Source organism: Centroberyx affinis, unplaced genomic scaffold (assembly GCF_046629955.1).
Source record: "Centroberyx affinis isolate AG114_WGS23_722 - 3 ecotype Tasmania unplaced genomic scaffold, CSIRO-AGI_Caff_v1 ptg000356l_1, whole genome shotgun sequence".
Taxonomy (NCBI): Eukaryota; Metazoa; Chordata; class Actinopteri; order Beryciformes; family Berycidae; genus Centroberyx; species Centroberyx affinis.
Genome location: NW_027279027.1, coordinates 93,027 through 115,438, shown reverse-complemented (window position 1 = coordinate 115,438; position 22,412 = coordinate 93,027). Strand labels below are relative to the sequence as shown.

The 22,412-nt window shown below is 40.2% G+C and overlaps 2 protein-coding genes across 2 annotated transcripts in view; both read right to left on the bottom strand.

Annotated features, from left to right (window-relative positions):
* LOC139641209 (uncharacterized) overlaps positions 1 to 16,094 on the bottom strand; it is a 79,928-nt gene extending 63,834 nt beyond the window's left edge. Inside the window, 10 exon segments of the mRNA XM_071515496.1 lie at positions 503 to 676; positions 3,394 to 3,567; positions 7,444 to 7,617; positions 9,113 to 9,286; positions 10,314 to 10,637; positions 10,639 to 12,106; positions 12,204 to 12,439; positions 13,729 to 13,848; positions 15,474 to 15,644; positions 16,006 to 16,094. Of these exon segments, the coding sequence (XP_071371597.1) occupies positions 503 to 676; positions 3,394 to 3,567; positions 7,444 to 7,617; positions 9,113 to 9,286; positions 10,314 to 10,637; positions 10,639 to 12,106; positions 12,204 to 12,439; positions 13,729 to 13,848; positions 15,474 to 15,604 (2,975 nt within the window). The 5' untranslated portion in view covers positions 15,605 to 15,644; positions 16,006 to 16,094.
* A 3,842-nt stretch (positions 16,095 to 19,936) lies between these two features.
* LOC139641210 (NLR family CARD domain-containing protein 3-like) overlaps positions 19,937 to 22,412 on the bottom strand; it is a 37,525-nt gene continuing 35,049 nt past the window's right edge. The window contains exons 10-12 of the mRNA XM_071515497.1: positions 21,662 to 21,835; positions 20,753 to 20,799; positions 19,937 to 20,502 (exon numbers count right to left, since the gene is read on the bottom strand). Coding sequence (XP_071371598.1) covers positions 19,937 to 20,502; positions 20,753 to 20,799; positions 21,662 to 21,835 — 787 coding nt within the window. The remainder of the gene's footprint in view (positions 20,503 to 20,752; positions 20,800 to 21,661; positions 21,836 to 22,412) is intronic.

Below are 22,412 nucleotides of genomic sequence, written 5' to 3'. Positions count from 1 at the left end.
AGCAAAATTAACCCTTTAAACTTGACAGAAATAGTGATTTTACATATATGGTAATAAAACTCGATATCGCCTGATATGAAAATTGTAATCATTTTAACATTTTCAGCCATATCACCCAGCACTAATAGTTTGTTAGTTATTGTTTATTCTTGAGGATTGCGTTTGCAAACTTTTGTACAGGTTTTCTGGAAAAGAGATCCTAGCTCTCAGTGTAAACTCCTTGTTTAAAAAGAGTTACATGTTGGATTTTCTCATTAGTGCACTGCTCTGAAATTAGTTCTGATAATGCAGAAACTGTACAGTTGACCCAAGGATCTGGTTTGTGTTTTCATTTCAGTTCTGGACTCAATTTGTGACCGAATGTGACAAGTCCTTTACTTTAGGTGTCAACAACAGAGGCAGTAAGGAGAGGAAATAATGGAATATTCTTTCAGAGGACATTCATGTGCATGTAAAGCAGAATTTAAATGGTGGTCTGTTGAACAGTATCAGTAATACTGACCTGAGAGTCTCCAGTCTACAGTGTGGACTCTCCAGTCCAGCAGAGAGCAGCTTCACTCCTGAATCCTGCAGGTCGTTGTTACTCAGGTCCAGCTCTCTCAGATGGGAGGGGTTGGACTTCAGAGCTGAGGCCAGAGAAGCACAGCAGCTCTCTGACAAGCTGCAGCCACTCAATCTGAATAAAGAATAAAGCATGTAGCTATCAAATAAAATATACCTGAATGCTTGCGACAATCCATTGTTTCATAATCCAGTTATATCTGTTCAGGTTTGTAATGTGTAGCTCAACATTGATATGCCCTAGACAATGGACTTTACCATTTTGTTAGTGTGGATCAGCACAATATCGGCCTTGTAGAGTCATTCCATCTGAAATCAGACAGGCTGTCACACCTACGTTTGTCTCACAATTGGTCCATTTTCCTTGAACAGATTCTTTAACCAACCATATGGATAAATCTGGAGTTTGGGCCTGAATGCCAAATAGTTTAAAATAAATAAAGGTTTCGTTTAGGTCCAGAATGGACACTTTTTATTGGGACAATATTTTCAGATGGCAGTTTCTCTGGACATAATTGTGATAAAAAGCAGAATTGGAGTTGGATTGCTGGATTAGCCACCAAGAACTTATGCAGAACTAAAAAATCAAGCTGTTTATTTATTGAAACCAATAAATATGTTTTCTTGTATATCTTCATTGGTGGAAAATCCTTTGTGCATATTTCTTCCGCCTCAGAACTTTTACATTTTACAGATATTTGTATGTATGTAATGTGTAGAAATTTGCTTTATCCTTATGAAACTCCCCCATGATGAAATTACCATTTCAGTTATAAGCTCTGGTTTCATGTATATTCTGATGAAATGTTGCCTTTTAGCAGCAGGGGTCACTGTTCTTAGTCAGTATTGAAATGACTTTTAGCAAACATGGCAGCCAAATACAGAACCCCCCAGCGGTCGCATGGTAGAAAAAAATAATTGATGTGGAAATAGTAAACCGTGCCTGCAGATTAGGAATCTGAGCCCCCCTTATTTACTTTACTGGCTGCTGGTTTTCTGATGCGTTTAGGTCACACTGAAAGAAGAGGAAGAACAGGCTTTCGTTCCTTGTTTAATTATTCTTATTGAAATATTATATAAGGTTATAGTGTTAAAAAACTGAGACCTGCTTGCTGTCTCTTATTTATTTATTTTTGTAGTTTTATTCTGGCAATAAAGAAGTGTTAATGAAAGTTGACTGTCTGATCTATTCTACTTTTATTCAAGAGCAAAATTAACCCTTTAAACTTGACAGAAATAGTGATTTTACATATATGGTGATAAAACTTGATATCGCCTGATATGAAAATTGTAATCATTTTAACATTTTCAGCCATATCACCCAGCACTAATAGTTTCTTAGTCATTGTTTATTCTTGAGGATTGCTTTTGCAAACTTTTGTACAAAAAAGAGATCCTAGCTCTCAGTGTAAACTCCTTGCTTAAAAAGAGTTACGTGTTGGATTTTCTCATTAGTGCACTGCTCTGAAATTAGTTCTGATAATGCAGAACCTGTACAGTTGACCAAAGGATCTGGTTTGTGTTTTCATTTCAGTTCTGGACTCAATTTGTGACAGAATGTGACAAGTTTACTTTAGGTTTCAACAACAGAGGCAGTAAGGAGAGGAAATAATGAAATATTCTTTCAGAGGATAGAAACTAGTGATAAATGTTGGTATCTCAGCTGCTTTTGTCTTATGTCAAAACCTGATTTAGAAAAGCTGATACACGCTTTCATTACCAGCAGGTTAGACTACTGCAGTGGTCTTCTCTCCGGTCTCCCCAAAAAAACTCTGGGGCGTTTACAGCTCATTCAGAATGCTGCTGCCAGAGTTCTGACTAAGACTAAGAAAACAGAACACATTGCACCAGTTCTTAGGTCACTGCATTGGCTTCCAGTGTGCCATAGAACTGATTTTAAAATTCTGCTGCTTGTCTATAAAGCGCTAAATGGCTTAGCTCCAAAATACATTTCTGACCTGCTCTTAGGATATGAGCCACCCAGACCTCTGAGGTCATCTGGGACCGATCTGTTAGTTGTTCCCAGGGTGAAAACTAAATCAGGTGAAGCTGCTTTTAGTAATTATGCTCCCAATTACTGGAATAAACTTCCAGAAGCACTGAGATGTGCTCCCACTGTCAGCTCTTTTAAAAGTTGGCTCAAAACATTCCCTTTCTCTGTGGCCTTCCACTAAATCATCTGTATGTAGATGTAACAGGTGTTATCTTTATTTATTTCTTTTATTTCCGTTTTACCTATTTTATACAAAATTATTCATCAGTTGGCGTCACAAACTGGATCCCAACAGGAGTCTAGAGGAACTCTGGTGAATAGTTTCTCCGCTCTGACGGGATCCACAAACCTGTATTGAGAATTAAAGGATTTCTTGAAGTTTATAATTGTAATTGTTTAGATGATCTGTGTATTGTTCTAAAGGAACATTTACAAGTCCTATAGGGGCTGTGGGGCCTGCCTATAGGGTGGGGTAAGACCACTGGAAAGACTCTAGGCTCCTTCGAAGAATCCTTCAAGATTTCATCTAAACTGAGGGAGTCACTCTCAGAGAAGTTCTACTGGCTGACCAGAGGTGTCACCAGTGAGAGAGTGACTGCTCAATATCTTTCTTTCTTTCATTTTTAATGTCATTTTATGTATTTTTTCTGTTTTATGTGAAACACATTGTATTTGCCTTGTGTATGAAATACTGTATAAATAAAGTTTGCCTTGCCTTGCCGTTCAAAACTCACATCAGCAGGAAAATCCTACAGAGGTCAGGGATTTTCACTGACATTAATGTGCATGTAAAGCAGAATTTAAATGGTGGTCTGTTGAACAGTATCAGTAATACTGACCTGAGAGTGTCCAGTCTACAGTGTGGACTCTCTAGTCCAGCAGACAGCAGCTTCACTCCTGAATCCTGCAGGTCGTTGTGACTCAGGTCCAGCTCTCTCAGACTGGAGGACTGGGAGCTGAGAACTGAGGCCAGAGCTTCACAGCTTCTCTCTGACAGTTTACAGTCACTCAGCCTCAATGGACATGAAAAGATAAGGAAATGTTATTCTTTTATAATTTCAGTCAACCAACCTGTGAAACTGAAATACAAGTGAATACATTACAAGTTACAATGTGTCTACTTTCTGTTCATCTAGCTACATATATTGAGGCAAAACAAGTTGGATACAAATACACATAACACAAATAAACATATGTATATGCTGGTTGGCTGGAGTAGTTAACAAGAAGCAAGAAGAAACTAGCGATCTTTAAGGTAAATATTAAAGCTGAGAAACACATAAAGGTAAGTGTCTAAACAAATGTTAATTATTACTTACAGACATGTTGTTTAGGGATTAGGAGAAAACGAACAGAAAAGAAAAAACAGCAGTTGGCATTGTTACTATGGAAACTAAACAACAACAACGGCAAGTCTATAGACAGCATGGACAGGTGATTCCATCAGTTCTCTTAAAGGGGCAGCACAGCAACCCTGTATAATGTTAACCAAAAATATAAAATTATGTTATATTACTAAATTTCAGCATTGAGGTACTTACATTCATGATTTTGCGTAGCCATACTAAGCTAAAAACCTATTATTGGGAATCGAGAGAAAGTTTCAGAGCGACAGAGACACAGAGCGCCCCCGTAACCATAGCAACTCACTCTCACTCCTGCATGCGTGCGCACGGCGCGAGAGGAGAGGGAGAGACGCAGAAGAGCCGCTGACTGAGATTACTCTGAGCAGCATGCATGGGAGTAAATTACAATATAATAGATTTGTGTATATTTCTGGCTTTCCCCCTGATGGTCGCTGCTGCACGGTGCTGCTCTGTCTTATCTGCCCGTGTGCTATCAAGTCAAGTTTATTTATATAGCCCTTTGTCACAAGCATATCTCAGAGGACTTTCCAGAGAATGTGTCTAGCTAGGTCTAACTAAACACAATCAATGGTGAACAAAGTTATGTAGGACAAACAGCGAAAAACACAAGGTAGGCAAGAGCAGATTTAGCAAGACAAACAATCTACCTATTCTACAGCCTAACCTACCCCAGCCTTAGACCCTAAATGCACGCAAGGAAAAACTCCCAAGAAAAACCTAGTAGGAAAACTTGGAAGAAACCTTGGGTGGGCTGAGGCAAATAGGGATCCCCCCCCGGAACGGCTTAGCGTGCAATAGGTGCCGGGCAAAACATTGACAACATTGAGTCATGGGCAACAATAATGACAGGAGAAAACAGAGAGAAACAAAAAGAAGGAGAAGTGGCATGTGGCGATGAGAGGGGGGTGAGGCCAGTGCTAAAAATTCAGTGAGACGAGGGCAGCAGTCGTAATTCAGCGTCCAGGTGGGAAACAGCAGCAGGGAAGAGCAAGGCAGCACTGACTAAGAGCCAGGGCAGCACCCGTCACTGCCAGGTAGAACACTGACCTGGAGTCAGAGAGAGGAGAGAGAGAGAGAGGACACGAGGCTGCGTACACACACACACAACACAACCAGACACACACACACAACACAACCAGACACACACACAAACCAGGAGGCAGCCCTATACTATGTTCCCAACGGCAAATTACTATATAAATACTGTCTAGGCTAGGGTCAGGGAATAGACTGTGTCGAGCCCAAGCCAACGGTGCTAAGGTAGGTCGTATGATTGCGAGAATAAATAGGTTTTGAGTCTAGATTTGAAGATTTTGACAGAATTAGCTTCTCTGACTGTAAGAGGTAGCTGGTTCCAGAGATAGGGAGCTCGGTAGGAGAACGCTCTACTGCCTGCTGATTTTTTCTTGATTCTAGAGACAGTAAGGTAGCTAGCATCCTGTGATCGGAGGGCACAAGGGGGAATATAAGGGATGATGAGGTCGGATAGATATGATGGTGCAAGCCCATGTAACGATTTATAAGCTAATTGAAGCACCTTAAAGTCAGATCTGGCTTGAATTGGGAGCTAGTGAAGGGAGGTTAGGATTGGAGTAATGTGGTCAAATTTTCTAGTTCTGGTTAGTATTCTGGCGGCAGCATTTTGCACGAGTTGTAGTTTTTTAATAGTGTAGTTCGGTAGGCATTAAGACATTACAATAATCGAGTCTTGATGAAACAAAAGTGTGTATTAAAGTTTCAGCATCCGTCGTATTTAGCAGGGAGCGAATTTTCGAGATATTGCGAAGGTGGAAAAATGCTATCTTAGTGATTTCCTTAATGTGAGCATCGAATGAGAGAGCTGAGTCGAAAGTAACGCCAAGGTTTTTAACTGTGGGACTGTGGGTAATTAAGCAGTCCCCAAAGTTAAGAGTATGGTCTGCAACAAGAGGCAGTTGGGTTTTTGGGCCAACAACTACGTCTCAGTTTTGTTGGCATTTAGTCGCAGTTTTGTGACATCCAATTTGTGACAGCGATTAGGCATAGTTCTAAGTTTATAAGCTGTCAGTGTCCTCTTTTCGCACCGCGACGTTATCAGTTATGAATTTGTTTTTTTTTTGTAGTGTGAGGTGATTTCTTCTTTAAAAAGAGGTAGTTTGATATAATAATAATAATAATAATAATAATATCAAATGTAAACATGAGAAACAAGATTAAGAAGGGAGGAAAGACAAAAAGCAATTACACAAAAGCGAGTCAATATGTGTTTTACAAAGTATTTTAAAGATGATACTGAATCTGCTAGCCTAAGTCCCTCTGGAAGGCATTCCACAGTCTAGGAGCCCTGATGGCAAAATCACCTTTAGTCTTGAGTCTAGACTGAGGGAAAGTCAGACAGACCCGAACATCTCAGCTTGGTCTCAACTCATCGGGAACTAAGAGGTCCACAGTGGAATTCAGGGCCAAAACTACTTTAAATGTGCTGAGTGAATTTTTTATATTAATTCTATATCTAACTGGTGACCAGTGGAGAGATGATAAATTGGGGATATTATGATGTTACCTTACCACTGGTTCAAATCCTAGTTCTAGCTCTATTCTGAACCAGCTGGAGATGTGACAGTGAATTATGGCTGAGACAGGAATAGAGAGAGGTGCAGGAAAGGAAGAACAGGCTTTTGTTTCATTATTCTTATTTAAAGATTATATAAGGTTATAGTGTTGAAATCAAAATGAACGGAACACCGGCACTCACAGAAAAATAATCTTCTAATTTATTATGGGCAAAAAACGAACGCATTTCAGCTAGAAGCCATCATCAGCGTAATTGGATTACGCTGATGAATAAGAGTTTCATTCCTGCTTGTCTGTTTTATTAAAATTACCCTTTTTTGTTATTCTGCTAATAAAAAAATTAAATGAAAGTTGACTGTCTGATCTATTCAACTTTTATTCAGGAGCAAAATTAACCCTTTAAACTTGACAGAAATAGTGATTTTACATATATGGTGATAAAACTCGATATCACCTGATATGAACATTTTAATCATTTTAACATTTTCAGCCATATCACCCAGCACTAAAAGTTTGTTAGTTATTGTTTATTCTTGAGGATTGCTTTTGCAAACTTTTGTACATGTTTTCTGAAAAAGAGATACTAGCTCTCAGTGTAAACTTTAAAAAGAGTTACATGTTGGATTTTCTCATTAGTGCACTGCTCTGAAATTAGTTATGATAATGCAGAAACTGTTCAGTTGACCCAAGGATCTGGTTTGTGTTTTCATTTCAGTTCTGGACTCAATTTGTGACAGAATGTGACAAGTCCTTTACTTTAGGTTTCAACAACAGAGGCAGTAAGGAGAGGAAATAATGAAATATTCTTTCAGAGGATAGAAACTAGTGATAAATGTTGGTTTCTCAGCTGCTTTCAAAACTCACATCAGCAGGAAAATCCTACAGAGGTCAGGTATTTTCACTGACATTAATGTGCATGTAAAGCAGAATTTAAATGGTGGTCTGTTGAACAGTGTCAGTAATACTGACCTGAGAGTCTCCGGTCTACAGTGTGGACTCTCCAGTCCAGCAGAGAGTAGCTTCACTCCTGAATCCTGCAGGTTGTTCTTACTCAGGTCCAGCTCTCTCAGATGGGAGGGGTTGGACTTCAGAGCTGAGGCCAGAGAAGCACAGCAGCTCTCTGACAAGCTGCAGTCACTCAATCTGAATAAAGAATAAAGCATGCAGCTATCAAATAAAATATACCTGAATGCTTGCAACAATCCATTGTTTCATAATCCAATTGTATATATTATATAGAGTCATTCCATCTGAAACCAGACAGGCTGTCACACCTACGTTTGTCTCACAATTGGTCCATTTTCCTTGAACACATTCTTTAACCAACCATATGGATAAATCTGGAGTTTGGGCCCTGAATGCCAAGTAGCTAAAATAAATAAAGGTTTAGTTTAGGTCCAGAATGGATAAATATCCCACTGAGCAAAACACGTGATTTCAACGTTGCGTCTATGCTTTAGCTCTCATATAGCCCAGGATCATTACGGCTATGTATAGACCTATTTTAGACCAAGCAGTAAATACATTATTACAATGAATAAACATCTGTAAATACCAAAAATATGCACCAGATAAGTCCTGTAGACTAGCCTACAAGATAATTATCTGAGCACAAGAAGTAATTTCAACATTGCATCTATTTGTAGCTCTCATATAGTCCAGGATAATATTGTCTATGTATAGACATCTAATAAACTTTCACTTTTCAACCCCATTTAAACTTAATTTAGCCTAGACGGCTATGGGCCATTTAGACGTGTTTTAAACGTCTAATCAACGTAAAATTGCTTAGTGGGATGTTTTCTGGTATATCTTCATTGGTGGAAAATCACGTCACATATTTGTTCAGCTTCAGAACCTTTACGTTTTACAGATATTTGTATGTAATGTGTAGAAATTTCCATTATCCTTATGAAACTACCCCATGATGAAATTACCATTTCACTTATAAGCTCTGGTTTCATGCATATTTTAAGGCAGCAGGAGTCATCATCAGTAGGAGCCACAGTAGCTGTTTTAGGGCACGGGACGTTGCCCAAGAGCCTGAAAATGTTGCCATACGTCTCACTGATATTCAACAGGGAGGAAGTATCTTCTGGAACCTACATGAAAAGAGTCTAGTACCATTTATGGACAGAAAGTCATGGGTCAAATGGCCGCATTTGCGGTCCGGCTAAACTAGGCTAAATACCTAAATAGGTTTCATACTGTCACCAAATCATACAGTAATGTGGGAATGAGAACACACATCGGATCATAAATTAGACCTACTCATGTGATCAATGGGCTATTATGGCTCATTATGTGTATGCCTACCGGTGCATAATGGCTGTGCGTAACGATACAATGGCTGTCAAAACGTTTTTTTATTACTGTCATTTTTATTACAGTAATAAGCTCACAATTTCTATTTAAATCAGGCCAAATGTACAAAGACATCACCATGTATTAACTACAGCTTGGTTTGTGAAGGTATAGGTGCAGAATCAAATTCATTTCTAAAATAAGTGCCTGTAAAACTCCCACATCCTGTCTGATTTCAAATGGAACGACTCTTTACAGACGTGCTCAAATTAAGTGTCACCACAATATTCATATAATACTGATGTCAGTACAGAAATAAAATATGCTGTCTGACCTGAGAGTCTCCAGTCTACAGTGTGGACTCTCCAGTCCAGCAGACAGCAGCTTCACTCCTGAATCCTGCAGCTTCTTATTACTCAGGTCCAACTCTCTCAGATGGGAGGGGTTGGACTTCAGAGTTGTGGCCAGGACTTCATAGTGAGTCTCTGAGAGTTCACAGCCAGAAAGTCTGTGATCACAGATTTAATGTAAGATTAGTTATTATGAAAGCAGAGCTGAGACTAAGCATACCAATCAAAACGTGCACAGCATACTACTACTACTACTACTACTACTACTACTTCTACTACTACTATCAATAATAATAATAATAATAATAATGATAATGACATAATAATAATGACAATAATTAGTATTATAGAATTTGAAAAGTTTCAAAAAGTGCTGGTAACACTTTATAATAACCATCATTAATAAATGGTAAATTGATAGTTAATTAAACTTTAGTTAATAGTTATTTTACTGTTAACAAACAATGAAATGATCATTAATAATGTTTACTAATTATTAGTAATGCTATAATTTATGTTATTTTATCATTCGTTTGTGTAATATAAAATCATTTGTTTATAAATTATATATTGTATCATAGCTTTTTACCCTTTTTACCGTCTCTTATCAGCTATGATACAATGTATAATTTATAAACAAATGATTTTATATTACACAAACTAATTGCATTCATTGGGCCAATAAATATTGTGACCTAAGCCACATTACCAGCAGAAGTATATAAATAATGACAGACACAAAATGTTTTTAAGGTTTCTAGCCTACAGCATTAAATTCAGACTTTCCGGGATGTATTTCCCACTTTGTTGGCTCGTTCATGTCCGCTCTACTGTAATTCCAAAATTTCCCACATGACTTGAAGGCAGGATAAGACGAGGGGAATCTTTCATAGATATTACACCAATAAAGAGGTTAAAGAGGCTAAAGAATGAAGCGCAAGTAACGACCGATCTGTTAGACCAGTAACCGGTGATTACTGTAACTGTAACAGTAATGCCTTACTTTACTCCATTACAGGAAAAAGTAATATGATTACAGTAACACATCACTTTGTAATGTGTTACGCCCAACACTGTGTACCACTGCTATGTAGAACAACTCTTTTATAGTGTGTATGTTTGAGGAACTATATATATTTAGGTCGCTCTACACTGTAGATAATGTTAATATTCATCAGGACTAACCGAGCCTCTCTGCAGTTCCTCATAGCTGGGAGCAGTCTCCTTCGTCCCTCGTTTGATGTGTTGTACACCATTGGGTCGAACACATCCAGAACCTCCTCTGACATCTGCAGCATGTAGGCCAGAGCTGAGCAGTGGACCATAGAGAGTTTCTTCTTTGAAATGTGCTCTGACTTCAGGAACTTCTGGATCTCCTGATGTACTGAGTGGTCGTTCATCTCCATCAAACAGTGGAAGATGTTGATGCTTCTGTCAGGAGAAGTATTGGAGGTGTTCATCTTCTTCATGTTGCTGATGGCTCTCTGGATGCTGTCTGGACTGCTCTCTGTCTCTCAGGCCTCCTAAGAGACTCTGGCTGGACTCCAGTGAGAGGCCATGAAGGAAGCGGACAAAGAGGTCAAGGTGGCCATTTTTACTCTTCAGGGCTTTGAACATGGCTTTCTTCAGGAAGACATCCAGGGATTGATCACATTTACCCCAGTCTTTTCCCAGAAATGTGCCCAGTACCTTCTTATCCCTGTTTGTGTAACAGTGGAACATGTAGACTGCAGCGAGAAACTCCTGAATGCTCAGATGAACAAAGCAGTAGACCGTCCTCTGGAAGAGCACACACTCTCGTTTGAAGATCTCTGTGCACACTCCTGAGAACACCAAGGCCTCTCTGACATCAAGACCGCACTCCTCCAGGTCTTCTTGGTAGAACATGAGGTTGCCTGTCTCCAGATGTTCAAACGCCAGCCTCCCCAGCTTCAGAAGAACTTCCCTGTCAGTCTCTATCAGCTGCTGTTGACTCATCTCATGTCTCACGTCATACTTCTGCTTCTTCCTCTTTGTCTGAACCAGCAGTAAGTGTGAGTACATCTCAGTCAGGGTCTTGGGCAGCTCTCCTCTCTGGTCTGTAGTCAACATGTGCTCCAGAACTGTAGCAGTGATCCAACAGAAGACTGGGATGTGGCACATGATGTGGAGGCTCCTGGATGCCTTGATGTGTGAGATGATTCTGCTGGACAGCTCCTCATCAGTGGATCTCCTCCTGAAGTACTCCTCCTTCTGGGGGTCAGTGAACCCTCGTACTTCTGTTACCCTGTCAACACATGTAGGAGGGATCTGATTGGCTGCTGCAGGTCGGGAAGTAATCCAGAGGAGAGCCATGGGAAGCAGATTCCCCTTGATGAGGTTTGTCAACAGCACATCTACTGATGACACCTGTGTGACATCAGACACAACCTCATTGTTGTGGAAATCCAATAAAAGTCTGCTTTCATCCAGGCCGTCAAAGATGAACACAACTTTACAGACAGTGAGCTTCTCTGCTGTGACCGTCTGTAATGTTGGATGGACAACATGGAGCAGCATGAGAAGACTGTACTGCTCATCTTTGATCAAGTTCAGCTCGCGGAACGAAAGCAGAATCACAAGATTGACATCTTGATTTTCCAAGTCCTCTGCCCAGTCCAGAGTGAACTTCTGCACTGAGAAGGTTTTTCCAATGCCAGCGACGCCCTTCGTCAGAACTACTCTGATGTGTGTCTTTTGGTCAGGTAAGGGTTTAAAGATGTTGTGGCACTTGATTGGAGTGTCATGGAGGGTCTCCATCTTGGATGCTGTCTCAAGCTGCCACACCTCATGTTGGGTATTAACCTCTTCACTCTGTCCCTCTGTGATGTAGAGTTCAGTGTAGATCCTATTGAGGGGCGTTCCAGTTCCTGCTTCAGCAATTCCTTCTATCACAAATTCACATCTGTTTCTCAGATTGATCTTATGCTCGTCTAAAACCTCCTGCAAACCGCCGTCCGCTGGAAGAGAAGAAAGAATAAGCAAGTGTTTAACAAATATGCTATTGTTTCCTGGTTTTAGAAATGGTGACAACAGTAGACAGACCCCCAGTCTTACATTGTGCAGTGCTGGTTTGACTGGGTGTCTGCAGTCCAGGTCTTGTTCTGGACCTTTTTCCACACTGGGGACAGGTGGAGTCTCCCGATGAACCAAACTGGTCCCAGTATGAGGTGATGCACTGTGTGCAGAACCAGTGTCCACAGCTGGTAGAGACTGGATCCCTCAGGACCTCCTGACACAATGCACAGCAGGACAGCTGCTGCTTCACAACACCATGACTCCTCTTCCTCTTTCTGTAGGGATGAAGGCAATTTATTATGAATGATCAGAAAACATGAAGATTTAACTAAAAAAAATAAGTTTTAACCATATTTTGTTGAAATTGTAAATTAAATATCAAGATTTTGCTCACACTAACTACATAGATGTTCAGCATCATGAAGTTAGATAGCAGTTTATTTTCAAATTTTTATCTGTCATCATAGTTGTAGTTTAATCAGTCAACACTGCACACCCATCCGGTCACCCATCATGGATAAATGTCACTGTGGCGATCATGGATGAATGCAACATTGTAGCAGTTTTTCTGGTTTGTTGCATATGTAATTGTCATTAATGAATGCTCAGCTCAATACAAACAACATGCAGTCCTATTATAACAGCTTTTATGAAACTTGTTAAAGAGCACAGATATTGCCTGGCAGTCATTGGTAAATAAATAAGTTCCATTCTTGATAACCTCTGACTACAGATAGTGTTAGCAGGGCACTGAGACTGATCACAGCAGTTAGGGTGTCTGACAATAAAAAGAAGATACGATGGTAGAGTTCCACTACATTACATCTACATTATCAATCAGTGTCTGTATTTACATGTCTAAATCTCCTGTTTGCTTGAAATTGCTGGGATGTTTTGGTGTGTAAACCATTTCCTGTGGGCGTGTCTTATGCGTGTGGCCAGCAGTGAGCTGGTTGTGGCAATCAAGGTGAGGCTAGCAGGATGAGGGAACTTGACCAACTGTGGGGGAGGAGGGCGCGACTAAGGCTGCAATCACAACTATAGCTGGTTTTCTGTGCTCCAAACCATAGTGGAAGTTTACTTTGTTGGATTTAAGTATCTACAAATCATTTCTTCTCCAAAGTTGTACTAGAAAAATATATACAAGATAAAAATGTGATAAAATATTGTTAATAAAGTTCACAGCTTCTATTATATTCATTCAGAATCTTTATTGTGAATTTAAATTTAGATCACAGGTGTCTGAATATTGTCTTTGAGTGTAAATTCCAACATGCAAGTTGTAAAGTATTTTAAAAACATATTTATATTTTCTGGCTAACATAATGAAGATCCATTTTGATTGAACAGCTGTATTGCAGAGCAGTGAGCAGTTATTTTTCTCTTTCCAGTGTCTTTCCTTCATATCCTCACTACAAGCTTTGCTTCATGAATACAATCCTCTCATAGTGTGTAATGCAACAGTGAAGGGAAACAATTCTAAATGACAGAACAGAACATTTTTCCTTCATCATTATTAATCAAATTTTATCAGGTAGGCTTACAGTATAACCAGTCCTCTTACTTTGTGTCTGAGGGTCCAGGTTCATTACTGAAATTTTCAGGTAGTTCTTTAGACCAGTCACTCTTCATAGACAGACAGCTGGGTACTGGAGACTCTGCTCTCTGCCTGTGGTACTGACCTCTGGAAACAGAAATGTTTTATACATATCATTTTATCACAATGCATGTGATGTTGCATATTGTCACTTTTTCTGTCCATCTGGTTCCTCCATCTGGAGTTTTTGCTAAGGTGAACAGCTGGTTATGTTCATATCCTAATCTGCACTTTCACAATCTGCTCTGTGCCAGACTTTTGTTTGTACTGATCAGCTCTGTCCTTTGGCTGCTGATCACCTCTTCCAGCTTTTTTTTCAACATGTACTGTCATAGCGGCGACCCAAGGCTTTCTGCCTGGATTGTGCGTTGGTTAGTCTGATCAAGACCACACTGCAGGTCTTGATTAGTTTGCTTCAATGTGATGATTTCAGCAAGGCGCTCCTGTTCTCTGTCATGTGTCTGTTGGTCGGCCTGTCTCATGTGTGCTACCATGTTGAGAGCCACACACCCAAGAGCTTTAAGAGAGATCCTTGCCTCTCTGTGTTTGGTCCAGAGCTTCAGACGTAAACTCTGCCAGGTTCTGGCTGATCACGTCGGGTCCAGCACTCTGTACGGACTCTGCAGAGCCAGTCAGTCTTTCATCAAGACCGCTAACAGTGACTCAAGCCACTCAAAAGAAAAAGGTTTGGACATCTTGGTCCTTAAGGATGTCTTCAGCTGCAGCAGGTTCTGATGAGTATACAGTATATGTGGCAGCCTAATAAAATGTACCACTGTTTGATTGTATCAGTGAGTACGTTTACATGCACACCAATACTTCCATTACTGGGAGTCATCAGCTTATATTATAAGTAACGTGATTCCTCTAATGACTCGGTTTACATGGATTCAGTGAATAATCTGCCTACTGCTCGTCACTCCACTGCACTGCTCCATGTTGTTTGCTTTGTAAATACAACATCCAGGTTACTGCGTCTGGTGACCTTTGACCTGTTCTGTTTGAAAAGCCAAAAGAAATCTAAGGTGTTTACATGCCTCAACAGAAGGAAAGATTGAGCAGAAATCTAGCTGTGTTAACCAGGTTCTGCTTACTCTGATTATGAACTGAGTCTGATTAAGAGAATCAGATGAAGGCCTTAACATAACACTTTCAGTCTTAGTGTTTCCTTCATTGGGCTAAGATCCAACTATTAGTGTGCATGTTCGTACTCTATGTAGGAGCAGTTCAGTGGGTTCATCAGTGATTCCAGTAGTGAGAAGGTTTCAAGGAGGGACCACATGAAGAAATGAAGTAGAATTACAGTTAAAATGAAGTTCAACTAAACAAGTGAGTTTTATTTGATGAATTCAATGGCTGTAACGGCAGATGGGTTTTCTATGGAGCCCGGGAGTGGCCATCGGGAGAAAAATAATTGATGGTGCTCTGGATATATAAAACGTGTGCAAGTCACAAGCTTCTAAAGAGTCAGAGCACATCATTTCATTTGAAATGTGGCGTTGCCCTGGCTGTGTTGACAGGAAATCAAAAGAAAAGGCAACATGTTTTCAGAGGTGGTTGAACTCAACGGCTCGGCTTTTTGGGATAATTGATGTGCCGTTTTAATTGTGGCAACATCATTATTTTGTGCGCACACATTATGGATTAGTAGGAAGGAAAAACAATAAATTGAGAGAACAAAATGTACATTACAGTATAACCAGTCCTCTTACTTTGTGTCTGAGGGTCCAGGTTCATTACTGAAGTATTCAGGTAGACCTTTAGACCGGTCACTCTTCATAGACAGACAGCTGGGTACTGGAGACTCTGCTCTGCCCTCCTCTTCCTCCACACAAACACTCATCTTCCGGACTTCAGTCAGGCTGAGAGGTAAACTGGTTACACTGGAGACACACACACACACACACACACACACACACACACACACACAAACACACACACATACAGTTAGTACCGCCTTGTTTTCTTTAAATATGTCTAATAAAAAACAGTGTGTATTAAACAGCCAATCAGGACTTTGTATCCACAGATGAATCAGTGATAAACTGTTCAGTTCATTCTGACTCGTATTCCCTCTACAGGCCACAGGGTGACAACTGACTCAGAGACTTTTACAGTAAAATAATAACAATAATGTTGTAATAACACCAACTCAGACTTTTACAGTAAAATAATAAGAATGTTGTAATAACACCAACTCAGACTTTTACAGTAAAATAATAAGAATGTTGTAATAACACTCACGTTCCATGTTTCCTTGTTTCCCTCCTTCTGCTCTGTGTCTCAAAATGGAGTCTGAACTAAGTTGCTTCACACTTTCACTTTCACTGTTCATGTACCTGGATCACCTGGTCAGTGTTGCTCCTCCCCGCTCCATTTCCTGCAAATGTGTATGCATGTGTGTGTGTGTATGTGTGTGTGTGTTTGTGTGTGTGTGTGTGTGTGTGTGTACTTTTTGTTGATTTGTTTATGAGAAACTCTCTCTCATTGAAAGGAGGTTTGGGCAAAATTCAGAGACGGACACAGAAATTAATCTTTTGACATACAAATGTCAGATAAATAACACAAAAAAGAAATAACCCGCAATATACATAAGACAGTTAATAGGTACAGTATTCACCACACAATCAACATAACACAGTAGACAAGACGGTACAGTATTCACACATTCAGGGACTCAGTCTTTGTTCAGCAAAGCTCTGCTGGTGGATGAATGACCTGCTAGCATCCTGTATCTTGGGCCTGATGCCAATGGCTCATAAGCACTAAACAAAGGATGTGACACATGTCCAATGATTGCCGCTCCTTTCTTCATCGGTCGGTTCTCATAGATTGATGTCATACATCCAAGCTGTGCCCCAGCGATCCTACCGGACATATTGACTATCCTATGGAACTTATTTTACCGCTTACCGACAAGGAGGAAAGGAAAGTTAAGACACAACGAGAGAACAGAACCATTATGTCTTTGTTCACCTTGTATTGCCTCAACTTCTGCATGAAGTGCAACTCTGTAAGCCTTTCTTATGAATAACCTCCGTATTTAAGTCCCATGTCCAATTTGCATCAATGTTCACATTCTAGAACCTGAGAATCCTTTTGAATGGTTTAGTCCAGCTGTGTGCTCAGGGAAGGGAACTTTGTCAGGAATGCCTGGTTGGGGCATGTTGTCACACTGATTTCAGAGCATGTTGTCATAACTATTGAAATTGTTTTTTTTTGGTTAGAAATGCCTTTACATTCATATTTTTCTGAATAGATATTATATTATTTTGGTACTTGAACCCACAAACCTTTGCTTGTGTAACATACAGCTACAGAGGGCACATTACTATTATTACTGTCGTCTTTAAGTGACTAAGAAGTTATTTTACATCAAAAAGCATCAATGTGTATATATTACATGTACATTAATATATCATACTGTTAGAAATTGTATCAGAGTTTATGTTTGTCTGGTTATTTTACCTGGTGTGTGGTGGGTGTGGATTTCTGAGATGAAGTATGTTGTTTTCGATACATACTCATGGGTCATGTGTCACGTGTGACAACATGCCCTGACGTGGGGTAAGTTGTCACAAGTTGTCAAGTGGTATTTCATCAATAATAACTTTTGCTTGCGGTAAAATATTGAAAATGTAAAAATGCCATGTTTTAGAGCAGACCTTAATCTTGCTAAAAAAAAAACGATATATTGTATCCCAGTAGGAAGGCACTGCTGAGAACTACACCGATGAGTAAAAAGGGTGACAATATGTCCCGGTCTCCCCTAATTGTGCAGTTCACCTCCCGCTCCCACAGGGACAAAGGGGATCGGGGCAAAGTCAGAAAACTGACTGGCAGCTTTAGCGTGAAGGTAGAGCAGACTCCTTCACCATAGGCTGTTTTCTCATTCAGAAACCAATTACTTTGTATTTAATCGTCAAATTCAATAAGTCAGCACCCATATTAATGTTTGATGTCATAATAATAATGAAAAATGGCAACTAACTATAAACGCTGCATGTGCACTGTGCAGAATACATACAGAACGGAGAATAAAGTGGATATCAAATTATTTTGAAGGCTAAACGGCCAAACCGGATGCCTTGTTTCTGGTAGTTCAAGCTAGTCTTACCAATCGAGGCCGGGGTGCGCGGCGCGCAACCGTGACGTATTTTGAAATCACGGCTAGAGTGGCGATTTCAGCTAATTACTGGTGTAAATGTCGGTCTTTTCAAGTCACTTTGGGATCGTTTGTCTTGTGGAGACTTGCATTATGCCGGACGAGCTGCATGAAGCCATTTTATGGTTATTTTCCCTTATTTTTTTTAACCGTGAAGACAGGTCAAGTCGGGTCAAACTGTAGTCAGTGGGTTCAGGAAACAGGCTGCAATAGCAGGGTTCCTCCACTAGATGGTAGAAGAGCTCTATTCTTGTTAGGCTCTTTCTCTCTCGCTCTCTCTCAATTCAATTCAATTCAAGGAGCTTTATTGGCATGACATACATGTGCACATGTTGCCAAAACATAGATTCAAACATAAATGAGATAGAAATAAAGTAAAATAAAATGAAATAAACTGCATATTAAATACATAGATTCATCACATAGAATATTTAGTAACAACAATAACAGTGATGATTACAAAAAAAGCAAAGTTAAAGCTGAGTTTACAGAGTTGATGTGTTTCTTAGATTATGGCATGACATCACCATGACATCATCATGACATCACATACTGAGCACAGAGTTCTACTGTTTCAACATTTTCTCCAAGCAGGAGACACATTTTTTTGTTGATACTGAGATTTTGAATATTCTCTATTCTTTCAGAGATTTTTGAAAAGTCTGCGTTCCTGATGTGTTCATACTGTCCAGGAGAGAAGGAAGAGTTCTTCATTTCTGTTTCTCCTGAGTCGCAGTGTGACTCACTCTTTCTTCTCTTGGCAGCAGGTTCTTCTGTGCCTGCCTGTCTCTACAGCTAGCTGCTGGTCTCTCCTGCCCGTCTCTACAGCTAGCTGCTGGTCTCTCCTGCCCATCTCTACAGCTAGCTGCTGGTCTCTGAGTCTGTACATCGTCAGCAGCTTCCTCTGTCTGGCTGTTTGATTCTGATCAGATTTGGGCCAAATTGTAATTTGTTTTAAGGTTTTGGAAGCATTTAGTTTTGTTTATAAGTTTGATTTCTTTTTGCCAATAGTGATAATATTCTTCTTGTGTTGTTTTTTCTATTTGTTTGAATTTTGTCAATGGTGGTTGTGTGGTTAGGTTTAGTTGGTGTTTTTTGGTCAGGTATTCCAAGGGCCCCATGTTTCCCCATTGTTTGCTGTGATGAGTGACTTGTATGAAATGATGATCTTGTCTAGTGCCTATTGGAGCACTTGTACAGAAAAGTTGACTGCTCTTTCTTTAATGCCACTTTGTATTTTGCTTTCTTACATTGTTGCACGTTGTTTGTAACCTGTATGTTTGTCATGATGCTGCTTTCTTGACCAGGTCTCCCTCAAAAAAGACATTCTTCATCTCACTGGGAATCAACTGGAAATAAACACATAAACTAAATACATAGAAATGCATTAGCCCAGTTTATGGAAAGTCATGTTCTTGCACCTATATTCAAAATCGATCATTTTCTGTGTGTTTTATTTTTTTCATAATTCTAGATCCTTAACATGAATTGGTAAATCGGAGTGTCAGTGACATCTTCAGCCAAATTGGCAAAGTAAATCAATAGGTTACATTTTCCTTGATTTTCATGACTCATACTCATACTCAACTATACAGATCAAACAATCTTCATATAACCTTTATTCCTGTAGAAAACAAGAGATGTTTAGCTTGGAGGAGTGAGATTGATCAAATAAAACAAAGATCCAAAGGGGAAATATTTTAACCTGTCAATCACCAATAAGTGATGAAAAACAATAATTTGATTCTGTCTAGTTAAATATCTCATTCATTTCATTTTCAAAATAAAATGTCTGTTCTTGTACATGTGATGTTAAAACTCTGATCAGTTACCGTTCACATACAATCCACTCTGTTCACACTGACTGATGGATCATGTTTGTTCACAACGACATGAGCAGTAAACCTGTATGAAGATGCAAACATTAATATGCTCACTTTAAGGTGGGTGTGTGTGTGTGTGTGTGTGTGTGTGTGTGATCCTGTCCAGAGTGAACTATGGTTTCAGCAGCTATCTTTGGTCACAGTGTGAGTGTTTCTCTCTCCCTCCTCTATCTGACACAGAGACACTGAGGAACCAGACCCAGAACCCAGGGTAGAGTGGTTCAGTGAATGTGGAGTAGAAGGTGTGGATCTGGGTCAGTGTGTCAGAGGAAACTGTGTAGAAGGACAGAGAGCCAGCAGGCCAGTCCAGATACACTGCTACTCTGTTAGAGCCAGAGGAGCGGGGGGAAGGTATGTCTGTTGATCTGTTATTGTGACAGACAGAGTAACTATTATCAGAGCATTCCAGACTCCAGGACTTGTCATTCCCTCCAAGCCTGCAGTCATCACCCCCTCCTCTCCTGCTGATTCCTCTGTAAGTCACTCCTATATCAACCTCTCCTTCCCACTCGACCTCCCAGTAACAGCGACCAGTCAGACCATTTCTACACAGCAGCTGTCTCCAGCAGTCAAATCTCTCTGGGTGATCAGGATATGGCTGCTCCTGTCCCACCCATGTCACCTTTCTGTTGTCTTCAGACAGGATCAGCTCTCTGTGTGCTGTGTTTGGGTCCAGTGTGAGTTCACAGGCATCTGATGGAGAGAACAAGACTCAATACAGCAGCAGCTTCTCATCTAATAAACCTGTTGTGGTTGTTTGTTGATTTATTGACAGTTCATTTCTTAGCAGTTTCATGATGGCACATGATGTCAGCCATCATCCTGATTCACAGTAGGATCTGAATGAATGGAGTTCACATACTGTGGTGTAGATGGACTTTCCATCTCAATAGTTGAATGTGTGTTGCTTTGTTTTCATGAATCAAACTAAATACACACTTACACTTCCTCACAGCTGTTTTCAGACAGTGCATTCCACCATGTTCCACACTGGAGGAATAAACAGGGAATAAGTCAGATCAGCAGATTCTCTTTGATGATGGAAACATGGACATTTAATAACCTTCAATATGAAGGATTTCCACTCATATCCACCATTAAAGACCCTGATCACGCCGGCGTGATCAAATCATGTGACTAGTTCACGACATCGCTGCGTAAAAACGAACACTGCAAACAACTTCCAGCGGAAGTGCTGGCTTCAAACTCCATGCTAGTTTTTGTTTGAGGTTGATTGACCAAGTAGAAGCGGAGATATCATAATGGGAAGTTGACACTAAATGATCTTTCCTCCTACTGTAATATTCTCAATGTTATTGTCATGCGCAGCTGCCTGACCGGCGCGTCCGGCGCTCCGCTGCATTTTCCACTATATCTTTGTCGTTTTTTGTCCAAGCCTCGAATCTGCAGAATTAGTTCTACAGGATGGATTTACATATGAAGGAAGGCTGGGCCAGGACAGCCAATAGAATGCATTTGTTTGCATCATGTGGTTTTGGACAACCAATAGAAAAAAGAAGAAGGAGGAAATAGGGGAAATAGTAGTTTCTGATCGCCATTTGGAGTTTCTCTTTCCACAGAGTTTCAATTCACGGTAAAACATGACAAATTCATAGTTATACCTTTGAAATTATATTTTCTGTTGTGCTGAAAAAAAACATACCAGGCATTGATATGATAAACATTTTTAAGGTGGTATATAAAGGCAAAATGACAAGTATTGCAAAACGGCCAAAATAGCCCCGGGACTCCTAAGGGTTTTCAACATGAAACAGTATTCCTCAGCTTGTCAGTGTGACAGAGAAAATGTGTGTGAGCTCTCAGCCTTCTAGCAGACGTTGCCTCTCCATACCTGAGAGAGTCCAGTCTCCAGTGTGGATCCTCCATTCCAGCAGAGAGCAGCTTCACTCCTGAGGCTCCTGGATGATTGTAGCTCAGGTCCAGCTCTCTCAGATGGGAGGGGTTAGAGCTCAGAGCTGAGGCCAGAGAAGCACAGCCTTCCTCTGAGAGCTGACAGCCTGACAGCCTGCACACACACACACACACACACACGCGCACACACACACACACACACACACACACACACACACACACACACACACACACACACACACACAGGCAGCTACATATTGTTGCATTTTCTTGCAATGATGTAATGTGAAAAAACAATATTGATAATTATCTGGGTAAAATTTTCCTCAACTTCAAAATAAAAGCAGCTCGATGGCTTCCAATAATGACCAGCAGAGTTCCTCTCTTAAAGCATAATTGTGGTTATGTTCAACCTGGGCTTTATTTTCCTAGTTTTTCCATCATGATGATTGATTGTGTTCACTTCCTTCACTGTAGAGCTTGACATAGCTTCAGTTAAACAGCAGCTGCTGTCCAACACACACACACAGCAAACACACTCTAACAGTTGAACCCAAAAAGCGACTGAAACAGAAACACTCACACTGCAGTTACACATATCTTTAAATAGCTGCGACTGAACAATTATCACAACATTTCAGTTCTAATAGTCCATCTGATGCTTTTCAGCATTGCTCACACACTTCCTCATGGCTGCTAGTTTTCTGCTGCGTTCAGCTCATATTGGAAGA